This window comes from Prunus dulcis, chromosome 3, assembly GCF_902201215.1.
Source record: "Prunus dulcis chromosome 3, ALMONDv2, whole genome shotgun sequence".
NCBI lineage: Eukaryota > Viridiplantae > Streptophyta > Magnoliopsida > Rosales > Rosaceae > Prunus > Prunus dulcis.
The window spans coordinates 7,005,091-7,023,048 of record NC_047652.1 but is presented as its reverse complement, the minus strand read 5'-3'; the positions used below and the strand labels follow the sequence as shown (position 1 = coordinate 7,023,048).

The window sequence follows — 17,958 nt, the reverse complement described above, 5'->3', positions numbered from 1 at the left end:
TGGCATTACGCTGGTCGTTTTGGCTCCGGTCTTAAGGCTTGGGGTGGCCGGTGGCGGTGGTTCACTGAGGAAGGTGACGTCAATTGGAGAGACTGTCGAAGGGAGGGAGAGAGAGAGAGAGAGAGAGAGAGAGAGAGAGAGAGAACTGAGGGAAGAGAGAGAATGAGGGTTTTTAAAATTCTGATTTTTTCCTAATTACCATTTTGCCCCTTGTGATATTTTAACCGCATTTTCTTCGTTAAAGCTCCGATTCGAGTCCACTTCGTGTTCTACGAACTCATTTCGTCGTGCTCTACGCAACGGTGTATGTGGAATTGTCAAATTCCTTTTCGATCAAAAAGTCAACTTTTCTTTACTAAATTATTTCAAGGGCAAAATTGTCTTTTTCTCTTAATAAATTACTAATTAAATATGAATTTAGGTTTGGGTCATTACAGTAAGGAGGAGGGGTGGCGTGCGCCAGGACAGTGCTATCAGCCATGGTGCTGTGAGGAGGAGCAGCGGTCTCGGCGGTGAAGCGTGGTGGTTGGCTCGACCCCGCCCCACAGTGGTGGCTCGGACCTTTAGCGGNATTAGGTTGTCGCGGTGGCCTTGCTCCTTGTGCGTATACTTCTGGCCATGGTTCTTTGGAAAGCTTTGAATGATGAATGGAAAGAAATGGATTTCCTTAGGTTTGGATTCAAGAGCAATGCTTTGAGTATATCACAAATCTCTCAATGAAAACATCAATTTGTTTGTGAAAATAATATGACGGGAGAATCTTCGTAGATGATCCTCTTCATACTCAAACCTCTTCTTCCACGATCTCTACGAAATAGATTCGATCAATAGAGCACACCCAGAGGGTGTTGGCCAAAAGACCTCCGACGCCTAAGTCAATTAAATGGTGTCGGGGAGATGCATAAATAATTAAAAGGATAGATTTTTCTCTTCGGGAAGAGAGATGGAGGGGCGGTTGGAGCCGTGAGAAAGGGAGAGGGAGAAAGTGGCTGAGAGAGAGAGAGAGAGAGAGAGAGAGAGAGAGAGAGAGAGAGAGAGAGAGAGTTTCTCTAGGGTTTATGTTATGTTGCGTGTTTGATTGGTTGCCAAAAATCATGTTCCCACAAGTTATACGAAGGTTCCTAGAAACTCTCTTATTAGTCAAACTATTCTTGCTGTTATGTTTTTTTTTTTCTAGCATTGATTCACAACAAAACATTAGCAACATATATTGCATGTTTTTATTTTACTTTGTTGTAGAGTTTTTTTTTGGGCTAACGACCAAAAACCCCCTTAAGGTTTGGGGTCATTCTTAATATGGGCCTTGAAATTTTAATTTTATCTATTTAACCCCAATGTTTTTCAAACTTATCCAATTTAATCATTCCGTTAAGTTGATTGTGAGGTCAACCGTTAACGGCTGATGTGGCCACTGTGGGACCACCACTCAACTAACTGATCGGTCCCTTTACAACATCTCAAGGGTATTTGGGGTGAAAATAGGGAGAAAAAAAAATCCTTTATAAACCCACACCAACGTACCCTTAAATACTTAAAAAAAATTACAAATCAATTAAACAGCATGATAAAATAACATAAAATATAAAGGGGGAAAAAAAAACCTAAACTTAGCCCCCACTCTCCCCAGCCACCGCACCCACACCTACCCACCTTCATACCCACTTACCCCAGCCCCAAGCCACCACCCATCCTTACTAGCATCCCACACCTGTACCAACAACCCACATATGTACTCGTAACTAGGAGTGTCAATTTTCGATACGAGCCGTTACACGACTCGAAATCCGCACGGAAAAAACACAACACGAACCCGCACAATAAAAAAATGGGTCATTTTCGGGTCAACACGCCAATGATCCTTTTATAAACGGGTGGGTTTTGGGTCAACTCGCCAACCTACTAAAACATCTATTTAACCCGTTTATTAAATAGGTCAACCCGCCAACTCGCTAAAATACCTATATAACCTGCCAACCCGATAAAATATCTATGTAATCTGCCAACCTGACACCTGTTTAACCCGTTTATTAAACGGGTCAACCCGCCAATCTTCTAAAATAGCTAGGTAACCCACCAACCCATTTCTTTGTTTTTACTTCATTTTCTTTATTTTTTTAAAAAAAAAATTTTGCTTTTTTTATTTTATTTCTCATTCTCAATCTTTATATATAGAGAGAGAGGCAAAATGCAATAATTATTTTATATAAAAAATAAAAAATGCAATTATTTGATTAATTTATCAAATTTTAGATTTCTTTATTTATTTATTATTTGCTACCACTTAATGGGTCAACCCAAAACCCGCATGGGAAATAAACGGGCCAACTCGAAAATGACACGTTTATTAAACGGGTTGGGTTTGGGTTTAACATTCTTAACACGTATATAATCATGACACGATACAACCCATTGCCAGCCCTACCCATAATCCAACCCAGATCTTCTCCACAACACCACCACCACTACTCCGAGCCCAACTCGCCATATCTCTGCAGAAAACCCACCCAGACTTTCGCACGCCACTACGACCAGATCCAATGTGACAGGACCCGACCCAATTTTCGCTTTGGAATTCGAGCCAAGTCCTGTGCGTGTTCGACACCTGGCGAATGTCGGGCACAAAAGACCTTTTTACCCTTCTCGTTTCAAATTCTTTTTATATTTTCCCTTAAACTTCTGCCGAAAATTTGGCAGAGTCTCCCCTGTATTTTGACCAAACCCAAAAATTTTCCACCTGTTAAACAATCAAATAAATCCACACCAATTGCCAGAATATCTCAAATAACAGATCTCAACTCCAGTTTTTCAGTTTCAACTAGATATCAGAGCATTTTCTAAAGTTTTCAGGGTTTCAAGGATTTTCTACAAAACTCTACCTTACGTGGTGACGCGGAAGCTATGAATGGCCCGGTGGTGGATCCCGCGTACTTCTACGGCCTGGGAGCGAAAAACAAGTCGAAAATGTGAGTGGACAAAAAGAATGTTCTCAAACTAGTTTATAAAAATACTAACCCCCGTAGTCAAAATAAATATGTAAGTAAATCTAAAGCTCATCTGTAATCAAATATATAAAGCATGTAAATCAATAGGTATACGTATATGTATATATATACAGATATAAAACGGCACGAATATTAAGAAAACTGATATAAAATTTTCTGAAAACAATAATTTCATAAAACACTGAAATTCCTTGAAAAGTACCACCTAGAAGTACCCCTGTAAGTCCGTCAATTCCCCTGGCAGGTCTCGGATGACACGCAGTCTATCCGAGCCGCAAACTGGCAGGATACAGGGGACTATGGTCAGCCTGATCCGCCGGCAGGTCCTCGATGACACCAAGTCAGCTCGAGTCGCTCAGGCAGAATGCAGGGGACCGTAGTCAGCCTGATCCGCAATCCTGGCAGGTCTCGGGGACACAAAGTCAGCCGAGCCGCAATCCTGGCAGGTCTCGGGACACCAAGTCTGCCGAGCCGCAAATCCTGGCACTCACGGTCCGAGCGTCCCCGTAACTCGTGAGGCAAAGTCAAGTGCACTGACGTAAACTGAAATCGGACTGGATGTCCGTAGACATCGGTCCAACTCTGGGTAATCACCAAATAAAGGGTGGGTACATGGTGGTTCTAAAATAAACTATTTTTAGAAAAATCTAATAACTCACTGCCTTTTTGTGAAACTGAAATTTTGCTGCTATCTCCTCTGATAGAGTTCTCAAACTCTGCTTTTTATATATTAATGAGCTTCAGTAACTAAACAACACGTAAATCAAAGCATTGTACAGCACAAATCACGTTCGAAATGAATAGTTCATAAAACTTCTTCAAGATCAAATAATGACATTAACCCATATAAATTGATTTATAAAAGCTTATTTGTATAAAATCATTATAAAAATCACTTAAGTAATCTCATTTATATAAATCATTTATATAACTCATGCAAATAAAATCGTTTATGAAAGAAAGTCCACTCACTGATGGTCCGAGCTAGTTGGACCCTTCGAAGGTTCCTGCTGCGGGTCGACTGGACCTCTGGTGCCTGATTATCCATGAATAATAAATCAATAAACTGCTGAATAAAAAGAATTTAAATTAAACACCCTGCCCCCGGCTCCTAGAAATACGTGCACTCGTTTCAGTTACTCCTATGCCCACGTTAGCCCTTTCAGACACTTAGATCAGTTTTGGAAGATCCGACGCTCCGCTAAGCGATAAACCACCAGACCGGCCAATCCGGGACCCCGTGGGTCCACGGTCTCCGATGGCCAATCTGGGCTTCTCTGAAGGTTCCTCATAGAGAGGGAACCATGTTCTGCGAGTTTGGTCCGAAACGGACGGTCGGATTAGCCAAAATCGCGTTATCGCTTAAAATCCAAACCCTAGCCCCAGGGTTCGCGATTTCGGAGTATCCGGGACTCCGATTCGCAATCCGTCGAATCCTACACAATCCTGAAATCATGTGGACCGACATATCCAAAATTCAGTGCGATCCAGCGATCTGACAATACTGCACCCAAGGATCGCGCGATATGAAAAATTCGTTCGGGCCCAAACGGACTCCGAATAGAGATCCGCAAAATCCTACGCGCTCGTGACGACACGAGGATCTCAAAACTGTCCAGAGTCACTTCACCACCCTCGCCCACGCACCCCAGCAAGCGCGGGCAGATTTGGGTGTCCTAAGCGATTTCGGGTGGCCGAAAAATCTCTGAACCAAGACTCCAAACTCCTATCCTAGGTAAAACACCCCATTTGGAGTCACTTTTGTTCTTGGACACACCCCAAAAAGTGACCAGAAACAGTAGATCTCGGCAGCCGAAGTTTTGGCCAGAATTCAAGTCGAAAATTGATCGCTTTAGAGCTAAAACCGATCAAAACCCATACATCCGTCAGCTAGAACACGAAAAATAGCTGAGAAACCATACCTTACTAGATTGATTTGGTGGAGAAACGAAGGAGAAAATCGAGCTGGAAGATCGGGTGGAACTCGGATGAACATCCGTCGGAAATCATGACTTTCCGACCAGATCCGGGCGGCCCAAGGGTGGAGGACGGTCAGGTCGTGACGGCGAGAGGGAGGCGGAGTCGACGGTACCTACGGCGGAGATCAGCTCGGCCTGTGGTGGCCGGGCCGACGTCGAGAAGATGAAGAGTCGCACGGCTGGGGTGCGACGGGAGAGAGGGAGAGAGAGAGAGAGAGAGAGAGAGGAGAGAGAGAAAGCTGAGGAGAGAGAGAGGGAAAGGGATAAAAATATGACTTTTCCCCAAATTACCGTTTTGCCCTTCTCGGTATTTTGATCGTATTTTCTTCGTTACAAGTCCGATTCGGGTCTACTCCGTGTCTACGAACTCGTTTCGCCGTGCTCTACGCAACGGTGCAAGCGAAATTCCCAAATTCTTTCTCAATCAAAAAGTCAAATTTTTCCCTATTAAAATATATGAGGGCAAACTTGTCTTTTTGCTAGAAGATATTAATCTTACTTTTTAAATATTTTTGTTATTTCTTTGATATTTTGTTTTGGGTTATTACACAATGTCCTACTCTGTGAGCCACTACTACTACTACTACTACTACTACTACTACGAGAGAGAGAGAGAGAGAGAGAGAGAGAGAGAGAGAAGTGGGTCGGGTATGTGATCTTCGGGGTTAGGTAGCGGGTGCAGGTGTGGGTTGCGGCTAGGGATGGGTGGTGGCTTGTGAGGGTGGGAGCATTGGTGTAGTGGGGCTGGGTTGGGGTGGATGGGAAGGGAAGAGAAAGGATGACTGTGGGGTTAAAGGCAAATTGATAAAGGAATTTTTTTTTTTCCTATTTCCAACTTGAAAATACCCTTGAGATGTTCTAAGAGGTGGGTCTCACAGTAGCCACGTCAGCAGTTAACATTTGACCTTACAGTCTACTTAACGGAATGATTAAATTGGGCAGATTTGAAAATATTGGAGTGTAAATTGATAAAATTGAAACTTCAGAATCCGATATTGAAAATGACCCCAAACTGTCTTGTGTCATTAGGTTTTATTATTACTATTTTTTTTCCTTGTAATTCTGATCTTGGATTGGGACACGCATACCATTTGGTCTTTTGCTACGGGGACTCACCATTGGGAAGGACAATTTAGTATGAAAGGTACAACAGGGAGAAGCACATTTGGATCGGATAATATTATGAATCTCGTTTATTCCCAAAGCCTGTTAAGTCTTAATAAGCACGCCAAACTGCCGTTGAGAGCAGACCGCCTGTCTGCGTCTCCAAACAAACCGCAATTCCCTACCTTCTCAATATTCCATCTCTGAAACAAAACGAAGAAGACGACGAAGAAGAAGGAGAAGGTTCGTGAAGGCACAAACTGACTGCGATTACAGAGGCATAAACAAGAAGCGAAATTTTGGAAGATCGACCTCTGTTTTCGTGTGGGTGGAAAATGGAAGTGCCAAGCTCATGGGACGCGCTTCGCAAACAGGTACTGTTTTTCTCTTCGTCGTTGAAAAATTAGCGAACAAAATTGACGATTTCTGTAGGATTTCTTCTGAATTCTGTTTGATTGATGAGAAAGTGCGGGAATTGAGATGAAAATCTGGACTTCTCTGGAAACTTGATTATTTTGTAAACCACGTAATCCTGAATTCTGTTTGGTTTTTGAGAAATTGCCTGGCAGAATTTGATATCAGTTGAATTCTGCAGCCGGTGCTGTTTGAGTTACTGGTTTTTTGTTTTGTTTTTGTTTTTGTTCAAGTTGTCGGCGGTTGGTGCATGAGATCAGCTTGTGTTTTTCTCTGAGTTTTCTTATGGTCAGTTACTGGATTTGTTTCATGCGGTTTGTAGTTTGATGCATTAAATTGAGAAATTCTTTCTATTCTACAAATGTAGGGTAAATTTTAGCTTTGATTCGAATGATAATTGCTAGTAAGAGAAAATTGATCGTATGGAAAAGAATATGGAAGGTTAAAGAGTTGTAGTTGAGTCACGCTCAATTCCCCGCAGTTACTAGTTCTATTTGGTGGACAATAATGAAACTAAAAGAAATCGTAGTGAAAAGTTTCAACATAGCCTTCGTTATAAAAATTTTGACTCTTAAAGACTTCTATTTCAAGTGAAATGTAGTGCAAAAAGGAGTTTTACCACCCTCTACTTGAAATGTGGTGCAAAAAGGACTTGAGGCATAGGGTCTTTATGATGCTAAACTATAAGATTTTCTAATTTCGTTGTGGGTTTTAACCTTAAGACATTATTAGGTAATGTGTGAATCAATCTGCATGTCCTTCCTAAGATTCAATTAAAAGACTCTACTAGTGCCAGATTCTATTGTTCCAAATCTTTCTTACAAGGCAGCATGACTTGCTTGGTCATATTAACAGCTGTATAGCCATACTGCAATGGTATTGGACCCTTTCCTCAAAAAAATGGCTAGTCCAAGTCCAAGAGTTTTAGTTGTTTTTTTTTTTTTTTTCCTCTTGTACGGAGTGGCATTAGTTATTTGTTCAATGGTAATTGTTTACACCTCATAGAACATAATCGCATGGGCTCAACCTAAATTGCAGGAAAAATTTCATTTTTACTGTAAAGTGCATGATCGTGCATTTGCTATGCTAATTGTTTTCATTTGTTGCCTATTTCATGCACATTTCCCTTCATACTAACTCTGGATAGCTGGCAATTTTGTTTTCTTAATATGAATTTTTATCTATATGTAATTTCAGGCAAGGAAAATTGAAGCTCAGTTGGATGAGCTGATGCATTCTTATCGTAAGTTTGTCTCTGCAAAGGGTACTGCAAAATTTGACACTGCAGAGAATGATCTTGAATCTGGGATAGATAGACTATTAAAGAAACTGCAACAAGTAAATTCGCAAATGCAAGCATGGGTATCATCAGGAGGATCAGAAATGGTTTCACATACCTTGACTAGACATCAAGAAATTTTTCAAGATCTCACTCAGGTATTCTGCCAATCTGGCCACTTAATAATGCTGATAGGTGAACATTAGATGGCAGTATTTAATTTTGTGACCCTTATCGTGTTAAGGTGTCTCAAAGGTGTTTTATGTTGCTTCATAGGCAAACAGGCATGGATGGATGCAGTTATGAGCTCTCATGCCTCCTCATAGTTCTATTTGAAGTCAAGACCCTATGTTTTTAAGAAGGGATCTGTGTTACAGATCATTATCTAAATCCTTCTTCTTCATTTTTCTTTTAACTGCAAGTTGTTAATATTTCAGCTTTATGGCTGCCTTCTGTGCGGCATTTTTAGGATGAAGAACCTCTAGGCCCTGATTTGGTGTGGCCATATTATTTCCATTTACCATTTCCCTTCTGTTTTAGAAATATGAAATTAAAGGAAAAGAGATGAGAAACTTTCATCTTTTTGTTCTGAGTTCAATGTGAATTCGAGAGCTTGAAAGTTTAAATATGGATGGTCAATTTTTCTGAACAAAGCCTCATTCTGAGCTCTACTTTAAGTTACAGATTTAATGTTACAATTATGTTTTCAACTAGATACCTTATGATTAGCCTCATGCTATATGCTGGAAAAGCAACAAACACCTTCAATTCAAAATTTTGTATAGTACTTGAATCATTTGTGCACCCTTTTGCTATAAAACCATATTCCTTAGATTAAGCCTAGCAGACTCTAACTTTTTGTTAGACATGATTGAAGTGCAGGAGTTCTATCGTCTCCGCTCCAGCTTTAGAGCTAAGCAAGAGCATGCTTCACTCCTTGAGGATTTTAGGGAGTTTGATCGAACAAGAGTAGATTTGGAAGATGGAGTTGGCTCTGCAGAAAATGCTCTCCTTAAAGAGCATGCTGCTGTTAGTCGAAATACAGGACAGGTACGCTTAATAAAAAGCAGTTTTAAAAAAAAAAACAAAAAAAAGGTATATTTCATTAGGCTTTAACGGAAAAGAAAGGAAACTTTTCTACTGCAACTCTGGTTTGCGTGAATAAATATTTGAGCCTAGGAAGTGAAAGCAAAATGTACTGTTCATGGAGGCACTTCTCTTAGATGATGATAGTCAGATGTGCTGCTTGATTAGCACTAAAATTGTGCTTTATATTGAGTTCCCAAGTCTATTCTGCTGCAGATGGATACTGTAATCTCTCAAGCTCAAGCAACACTCGGTACGCTTGTTCTTCAACGTTCAACTTTTGGTGGTATTAATTCAAAGCTCAGCAACATTGGCAGCCGCCTTCCATCGGTACGAAACTAGTAATTGTTTTGTGGTATTCCGGTGTCAGTGTCAGTGTCACACAGGGTCAGTTATCAAAGGAAATCAATTGTTTTAGTTTTATATTTGAACTATGAATAAGAGTTATAAGATGCATGCAATGGCTTAATTGCAGAAAAGTAAGTCACCACTACAAAGTTTACTGAATGATTTGAAACCAAAGCTAAATTTAATGAATCCTGTTAGTGTATGCATGAAGGCTAAGAAAGTGCCTTGTACCAAACTCTGGTATATAAAAATGTTTATTTAAAGGGTAATGCACAAAAAAGAGGACTCTAATTTAACTCTTTTAACGTGTAAATCTGTCATCTTACAATCGCTGTAGTTCTATTTATTGATGTTCCATGACTTGATGGCGCAGGTAAATCACATCCTCGCTGCTATAAAGCGTAAAAAGTCCATGGATACCATCATTCTTTCTCTTGTCGCTTCCGTATGCACATTTTTAATATTTATCTACTGGTTGACAAAGTGAGGATACGAGAGGAACAGGCATTTGTGTTGTTCATGTGTAAGTGAGAAAGAGAAACAGCTATGATTTTTTCTTTTAATTTTCTCGAGCAAACCAGTATTACTGTAAGTGATTTGTTTCATAAGAGTACGAAAAAACAATTTCAATGGATGCAGGCATTCCAGGCTCTTGCATGTTCCTTTATTGGGTTTGAGTGTCAATTTTAGTTTCGAATTTTCAGCAGGGTTACAGCATGGCACTGGCGTAATATGTAAGTGATTGGATGTATTAATACATAATTTTCTTTTCCAGAAATAGTTTGTGTTTTTTTTTTTGTCTTGAATAATATCACAGTCCGTGGCGGGGCGCGCCCAGTCGAAAGAGATGGAAGCATAGTTGTATGAACTTTTGTGAAGGAAGCCAGCACCACACAGAATGAGAAACCTTGTTAGATATGTTTTCCTTCACTTTACAAAGACATTCCATGATTATGGTTAGAACTGAATTAGTAAGAGGAAGAAGGTTGATGCCATTGTTCCCAATATGTTCGTTCCTCATCAATGTTCTCTTTTAATCACTTATCACAAATCACTTGTCTATTATTTGTTTTCTCTAACCGTCGCCGTCGCTAGTTAAATTTCAGAGTTACTTGGTTAAATAAATGTACACTTATAAGTGAAATGTTTGTTTTTGAATTTTTCTATAAACTATTTTAGCTGTCGTCCTCCAGAAGTTATAGAGATGCTTACATGAACAATCATGCCACATTTTCCGCTCGAGTGCCACCTCCATTTGCATAGGTCAAAGAATGTTTGCGGTGATGGTGATGGTGATGGTGATGATGGTGCTGGCTTCTTTTTAAGAGACAAAATATAACTCTGATGATAGAGCGTAGATCTTCACATTCACGATTAGAGTTTGATTTTTAACTTTTCTGTTTCACGAATGTAAAAGAGGAAATTTCCGGAAGTTTTCCATCATAATAGTCCTTTACACTTGGAAGGAAGAGTTAAGAATAGGAATGGATTTAAAATTAGGGTGTATTATGATAATAAGTTAATGGTTCGATTACTTTCAATGCAAAAAAACAAAAACAAAAAAAGACCCAAAAAAAAAAAAAAGTTAGTGGGTCCATTACTCCACTAGATCATGGATAGGAAAAATAGGTTATGATTTACGTTAGACTTTTTGAAGTGGGGTGAAGATTCAGAGTTTCATGTTTGAGTAATTTAATAATTCCATGTGGGTTAGGTTGATATATAGTACCATAGAAAAGTTCATTACTTTTTCTTCAAACTACATTCAAACACTCATCTCTACACAACACTTGACAAAGAAATCTATGAAAAGATTTGGGTCCATTTCCATGGGACAAAGCAAGCAAACCCTGTACAAGCGAAGAGCAAGCAAACCCCAACGAAAGGGAATTGAGCTACAGTAATACTAAAGGCACTCACACACTTCAAAATGCCAAATGATGTGACAGATGATATGACAATATTATCTTATTCGTTAAAAATAAAATTTTAAATAAAATGATAAGACAAATGACATGACAATATTATCTTACTCGTTAAAAACGAGAATTAAATTGAATTGCAATATGTTTGAATTCAAAAGTTTGGAATTTGTTTTGACAGATGCAACATTGACTCATCCAATCAAGTTATCTCAAGAGTAGGCAAAGCAAACAAACAATCTTAAAGACATATCCACTGATAGCCAATCACATCATTTTCTCCAAAACCATCAAAACCATGTTGTGTTTCATGAGTAAGTGTCAAAATCACACCTTAGGAATGTGATGAGTGATGAATGCTATACATCACTGATAATAATGCATGTAAAAAGTCTTACTCTGTTAATGAATATGGGAGATTACACAGAGAGCAAAAAATATGAGCTCTTCATATCAGCTTCTGTTTCTTCATCATCTACATGTCGGCCACTTGTCCCAGTCCCCATCTCTTCCTGGCTAATACGTGGCAACGTCTCATTTGCTCTTTCTTGGTTTAGGTTTATTGATGCAGCCCTCTAATGGGGGTTAGCAAAGGCAGTCAAAATTGTTTTTAGCCGAGTCACAAGAGCAAAATCACCTCGAACAGAAGCAGCAAAACTGCTCTTTAGCATTAAAATTTCCTATTAAGTAGTAATGGAAGATGGTGGTACATTATCACAGAATGTTAAAAATGGTTGGAGCATACATTTGTTAGAAGTTTCATACAGTTTTATCAACAAATAGAGCTTTTTCTTTTGTAACAATTACTGTCACTCAACTACAAATCTTTTTTTTATACATCTTACATGTGAAAACTTAACACATTTGTTGTAAGGTACCGGTGATCAAAGACCAAGATAATGTTAAGACAGTGCAAGTGCAAGAATTGGATGGAGTTTGAACAAAAACTTCCATTGATGTTCTAGGGATAACACAAGAGCTTTTAAAAGCTATGAGGACTTGAAACAAGGTAGAAAATCTAAGTGAAATAGGAGAAATCATGTCCTTTTTTCATTACATAAGATCTTACTAGGGAGTGGAGGAGAAAAACTTTTGTGCAACGGGGATAGCATTATATTATTTGGCTATCCCTGTCCAATCACATTATGCCACACGTGATAACTTTTTCACTTGGCATAATGTGATTGGCCGGGGATAAAAAAAATAATGTTATCCCTGTTTCATATAAGTTTTTCTAGAGCGGCAGAGGTGTTCTTAGTGGCTCGGGGAGGAGCAGCCTACTAGGCTGAACAAGTGGAGGTCTCACAGTAGTCGTGTCCGAGTTGAGGTCCAATCATGTGTCGTGTCGACATGTGGAAATCATGAGTTGCTTGCTCAACTTCCTGAGTCAACGATGCTCTAAGATGCTCTGATCTCCGTCTTGTCATGGGTGAGGTCCATTGAGTAGCTGACACGTGACGGGGAGGCGACTGGAGTGACACATCAAGGAGGTGATACTTCTTCCATTAAAGGAGAGTCTCATCCTTGAAGTGGCCCAATGGTGGTTTGACATGTGGACACACTCATCCCTTCGTGACTAAGTCTTCGAGTCGAGGTGTCCCTCATGGTGGTGGTCAAGTGTGAGTCGTCCCGAGTTCATAATGATTCAGCCTTAGTTCATTCCGAGCATGTGGGCCGATCCCTAGCTACACCGTTTACATCATGAGGTGGGTGGTCGTTGGCATAGGCGTGTATGCCAAGCGGCCACCCAAGGTGTATGGTTCGATGCCTGTCCAGATTGAGTGGTCGGTCAGCAAGGGTCTGTCTCGGTTGGCATGGCCACGTGTAGAGTCAGATCCATGTGGCGGAATATTAGTGGTAGATTCAACTTGGTCAGTCGCTTATGTCAACTCAACACCATTAATCAAAGTAATTAATAAACACAAAGTCCAAGAAAAACTAATCACATGCATCCCCCAAAAAAAAAAAAAACTCAAAATTTTGTGTGAAAACAAAAATTTTCAGGGGTTTTAGAAATATCGGTGGTCCAAAAACATGGAAACATCTGGAAAATATCGATATCAGTAAAAGTTGAACAAAAACCATGGGAATTGTAAGAAAAAACTTGGAAATTTTGATTGAAACTTTGGAGGATGTTTATTTAGTCAATTATCTATTGTTTTGTCACAAAAAATTGGAAGGAAATGCATTGCATGATGGGTTTGACTGATCTAAGATGATTATATAGCAAGTTGACAAACATTGTGAGTGTAGAAAATGTGTAGTGACTAATGAAAGAAGATTAAACACACCATATAATAATTTATTTATAATGATTTACTACAATATTTTACACTTTATACATTACATCGTAAGATACATGAGTGACTTAATACCACATAGAGTTCCTATGAGATTCAAAATTTTCATTGTCTTCATCATCTCTATGTGCAGAGTACGCGTACTATGAAGAGTAGTCGTCAAATGATATATCCCCAAAATAGTTTTACAAGTAATCGTTAACATGTCACCTATATGGATACGAGATCGGTTGATGTTGCCCATAAGCAAAATCAATTGAAGATTGGGTCTCAGATTCTTCCATGAGCGGCTCAATTCCATCCCAAAAGGCATTGAATCCCTTTATGTGTGCGCGCAGCTGTGGGTTTTTCTTCTTTTTCCTATCAATAATATCCCTATATTTTGTCCATATGATGTTGAAGAGAGAGCGAAATTCTTAGATCCGAAATTTCCTTGATATTGTGGTTGAAATTATCGATACTTTTTTTTTAAAGAGGAAAAGGTATTTCATTCAACCCAAAAGGAACATTACATGGTAAAATCGAGCATGTTAACGGTAGCCTCGTTAAAACCTTCCAGGAGAAAACCACATGGGATAAAACCCCGAGGTAGGGAAGAGTGCCACCCATGCTATTGACTCCCTAACACCATCTAGAAGCCAAGGAGGCCCATCACCCAACCAAAAACAAAGCTCCTCCAAGCATAGACTAAAACGTGCAACAAGGTGTGCCATGGTGTTTACAGTACAAGGAACAAAAACGAACACAAAAATTATCGATATTATACGATAATTGCATGGATAGGTTCCAAAATATCTTCCTAAAAAAAATGATAATATCCGCGATATTTCGTTGCTATTATTGATATTTTAGATCGTGCAAGTGAGAGGTTTTCAAATTTATTTTTCACTGTTTATTTCCTGTTTTGACCATGTCGTTTACCAAATCGAGTTACCCTTTTCTTTTTACTTTTTTTTATTTATAATTTTTTTATAATCAAGTGGGGATAGAGAGAAAAAAACTCATTTTGAGAATGAAAGGAAAGGGGATATATATGGTCAGTTTTGTCAGTTTTTCGATACTTCAATTATAATGGGCCAATAAACCTATGTAACGGGCCAACACAGTCATAACTAGGTATTGAACTGATCACAAATATATATTGTCCTCGTCATCCATGTGAGTCGAACTTGAGACCTCCTCCAATCAACTAAAGACAAATACAACTAGACCAAAGACTAGTTGATATTTTTTTTTTCAAAACTTTCTCAAGAGAGAACTTTTCAATATTATTTTTCACTGAATTTTATTTATTGTTTCTGACCATGCCGAGGACCTAATCGAGTTACACTATTCTTTTCACTTTCCTATTTTAGCGAGTCCGAATAGAGAAGAAAAACCCATTTTGGGAATGAAAGTGAAAGAGATATATGTGGTTTTTAAAGATGGTTATCACTTGTATGTCAAATGTCAAAGAATTAATTCTTTCCTAAGGCAATGGGAAAGATTTAAATATTACAAAAATAAAAATAAAAAGAAGAAGAAGGGGAGCAAAAGTGGCTACATGAACTATACCATTGGCATTCCTAAGGCATTGCTGCTAGTATCCTGGGTGGCAACAGATTCTTAGGACAATATTTCAGAAAAAAGAAAAAAGAAAAAGAAAAGCCATTGGCCTTAACTTTCCAAGTTAATTTGGAAGCATACCTAACATTTCTAGTGGAGAATTCAACTACATGTCAAAATCAATAAACAATTTGTACCTTTTTAATTATGCACATACTTACAAATACAGGACCTTTCTTTTTTAAGAAATGAGGATTGTTTACGAGGATAATTTTGCTTTGAATTGTTTATAGGGTTAACTCCGCATTGTAATTCAATAATTTGTGCATGTATGTTTTAAAAAAGGTAGGCTCAAAAGCATATAAGACTCAAAAGCTAGGAATGCTGAAATAGGGTTGGCTCAAACTAATACATCTAAAGTTTGTTAAAGGTGTGTGGTTTGGACTAACGAGGTCTAGTTGAGTAAAAAATGATCTTGACTAAGCTTGCATAACAATGCTATCATGTTTGAACCCCCATGACATTTTGATAGCGTGTGTGTGAGAAACTCTATCTCCCTTGTAATTTAGACTATCGCTTGTATTAAAAATATAAAAAAAAGGTTTGTGGTTTGGAAATTAGATGTTTGGTTTGCTTTTCAAATAAAATCCTAGATATGAATAGGATTGTCAAGAAAATTTTTCCAAGTAATCCAGATTGGAACTTAGATGTGTGGTTTGCTTCCAACAACTAAATGGGATTATGTACCAAGAAATGTTCCAACTAATTAGCTCGAGTATTTACATTCTTCAACATGCATCTACTAAATCCTCCAAATTGGTTTGTATTTTTTTTATAAAAAAAACCAAAACTTTTCTAAAACTCAGACCAAAAAAGAAAAAGAAAAAATCCTTTATGTTGGATCTCTAGTCTATCATAGGTTATACCCACGAGTGTATAGTATGTCTAGAAAAAGAAATGTTAAGGAGACAAGAGTGAGAATTAGACAAACAAAAGTATAAAAAACATCCAATTGGGGGGGTACATGGATGTTCCTCATGGGTTTCAATCAAAAATGCTTTATAGAATCCACTCTCTCTCTCTCTCTCTCTCTCTCTCTCTCTCTCTCTCTCGCTCTCCTCCAAGTAGTCTTCTTTCTGAAGTCTTGCTATATATATTAAGACCTTTTAACTGTAAAACAGTGGTGTATCCTTCTACATATAGGAACACAAACATTTATTACTTTTATATATATAAAAAACATAGTATTCTTCTTGCGTATATAATAATAGACTATTGAAAGATATGTAAAGATTCATAAGCAATAAGTTTTATTTTGTTACCTTGTTTTGGATAGTCAACACTTTTACTTTATGGTCTGTACGTTTGTAATTTAGGAATTGCAATTCCTTACCTTACACATCAGATTTTTTCCTTATAAATTGTATCATTCTGTAATTTGGAAATGCCTTTTTTACATAGACCCATCACCCCAGAGGGAGAAAATTCTCACATTCTTTAGTCCAAAACTACTACATGAAGCCTCAAACATCTGAACCAATATCTCACTCCTGAAAATTTCAAGCATCATCCCAGTCTCAGAGGCTCCAAAATACTCTCACCAAGCCAGAACAAAGTCTCAATTATGGAAACCCAAAAGCCACAAATGCAACAAGCACATGATTATCATCAAGAACACCCACCACAAGCTCCAAACACTGATATTTTATTGGATCTAAGCCTCTCCAACAAGGAACGCGATCACGGGTCGAATCCAGAACTCAATCTCATCAACTGCTTTGATTCAAACGCATCAGGAAACTCTTCACCAGAGACTTCTAGTCCTAAAGGTACAACTGCTCATGATGCTGCTGAGCCAAGGGTTTTCTCCTGCAATTATTGCCAGAGGAAATTTTACAGCTCACAAGCACTTGGAGGGCACCAAAATGCTCATAAGAGAGAGAGAACACTAGCCAAGAAAGGGCACAAGAGTAATTGTACTGCAGCCTCAGCAGATGCCGTTGTTAGGCTTCCAAGTTTACTCTCACACAGATTCTCTAGCATGGCCTCTCTCCCTCTGCATGGCTCTTTCAACAGGTCACTTGGTGTTCAAGTGCATTCTACAATTCACAAGCCTTGTTACCAATTATCAAACACCTTCGGTTCCACAAATACTAGTCTTTATGAAGGGCATAATAGTAATAGTAATGGATGCCTGAGAAAGTCTCTTGATCAACAACCTGCAATTGGGCGGCTTGTTGTACCGCAGAACAATGTTTTTCATGTGCAGGGGGGAGTTGGATCGTCGTCATCGTCGTCGAGCGGTGGCGTTGGAAGGTTTGTGAATAGTACTAGTGTTCGGAAGTTTTCTCCGGTGACCGAAGGAATTGGAGGGTTGTGGTGGAATAGCAGTGTTGGCCATTTCAAGACTAAGCAAGATGAATTGCAGAAGCTTGACTTGTCCCTCAAGCTCTAAGCACTTTCCCAATTACTTTTCTTTCTTCTTCTTTTTTTCTTTTCAGTTTCAAATTTAACTGATCTATAGGCTCTCTCTCTCTCTCTCTCTCTCTCTCTCTCTCTCTCTCTCTCCCTCTGGAATTTCATGTATGCGTTGTAACTTTTGTACATTCATTTTGGCTATAGTTGTTTGGGAAGTTGTTTTGAAATTCTTGGCTTGGACGTTGCCAAATGCTGTAGGTTAGGTGTTGGAAGTTGAAGCGGCATGTGATATACCAATAATTCAATGATTAATCTTGCTAAAAGAAAGTTGGGGAAGTAGCATTTTTTCATTCTGCAAATGCTGATGCACTTAATTTGGAAATTAATACTCTAATTAATTAAATGAAGACAGCCATTCTTCTTTTAATTGGGGAGGCAATTTCCCAATACTTTTAGCCGGTACGAAATCAAACTCATTCTGCAGTGATTATGTCCAATATGCGTTAGAATAAATTGTACTGATAACCATCCACTTTAAATAAGTCTAAATAAATCTACAAT

The 17,958-nt window shown here is 38.7% G+C and overlaps 2 protein-coding genes across 2 annotated transcripts; both read left to right on the top strand.

Moving 5' to 3' along the window:
• The first annotated feature begins 6,179 nt into the window (after nt 1-6,179).
• On the top strand, nt 6,180-10,207 carry LOC117623068 (Golgi SNAP receptor complex member 1-1). The gene is made up of 5 exons (XM_034353919.1): nt 6,180-6,459; nt 7,697-7,936; nt 8,661-8,828; nt 9,081-9,194; nt 9,586-10,207. The coding sequence occupies exons 1-5, from the start codon at nt 6,421-6,423 to the stop codon at nt 9,697-9,699; spliced, it is 675 nt and encodes a 224-aa protein (XP_034209810.1). The 5' UTR covers nt 6,180-6,420; the 3' UTR covers nt 9,700-10,207.
• Nucleotides 10,208-16,445: 6,238 nt separating this feature from the next.
• Nucleotides 16,446-17,674, top strand: LOC117622723 (zinc finger protein 1). Its single transcript, XM_034353488.1, has one exon. The coding sequence runs from the start codon at nt 16,604-16,606 to the stop codon at nt 17,432-17,434; it is 831 nt and encodes a 276-aa protein (XP_034209379.1). The 5' UTR covers nt 16,446-16,603; the 3' UTR covers nt 17,435-17,674.
• The last annotated feature ends 284 nt before the right edge of the window (nt 17,675-17,958 follow it).

Bases quoted from the DNA above. Each gene is read 5' to 3' on its own strand.
- LOC117623068 (XM_034353919.1), top strand. From the start codon at position 6,421: ATGGAAGTGCCAAGCTCATGGGACGCGCTTCGCAAACAG. The intron at 8,829-9,080 runs GTACGCTTAATA...ATTCTGCTGCAG, and splicing joins TTAGTCGAAATACAGGACAG to ATGGATACTGTAATCTCTCA. The intron at 9,195-9,585 runs GTACGAAACTAG...TTGATGGCGCAG, and splicing joins TTGGCAGCCGCCTTCCATCG to GTAAATCACATCCTCGCTGC.
- LOC117622723 (XM_034353488.1), top strand. From the start codon at position 16,604: ATGGAAACCCAAAAGCCACAAATGCAACAAGCACATGATTATCATCAA.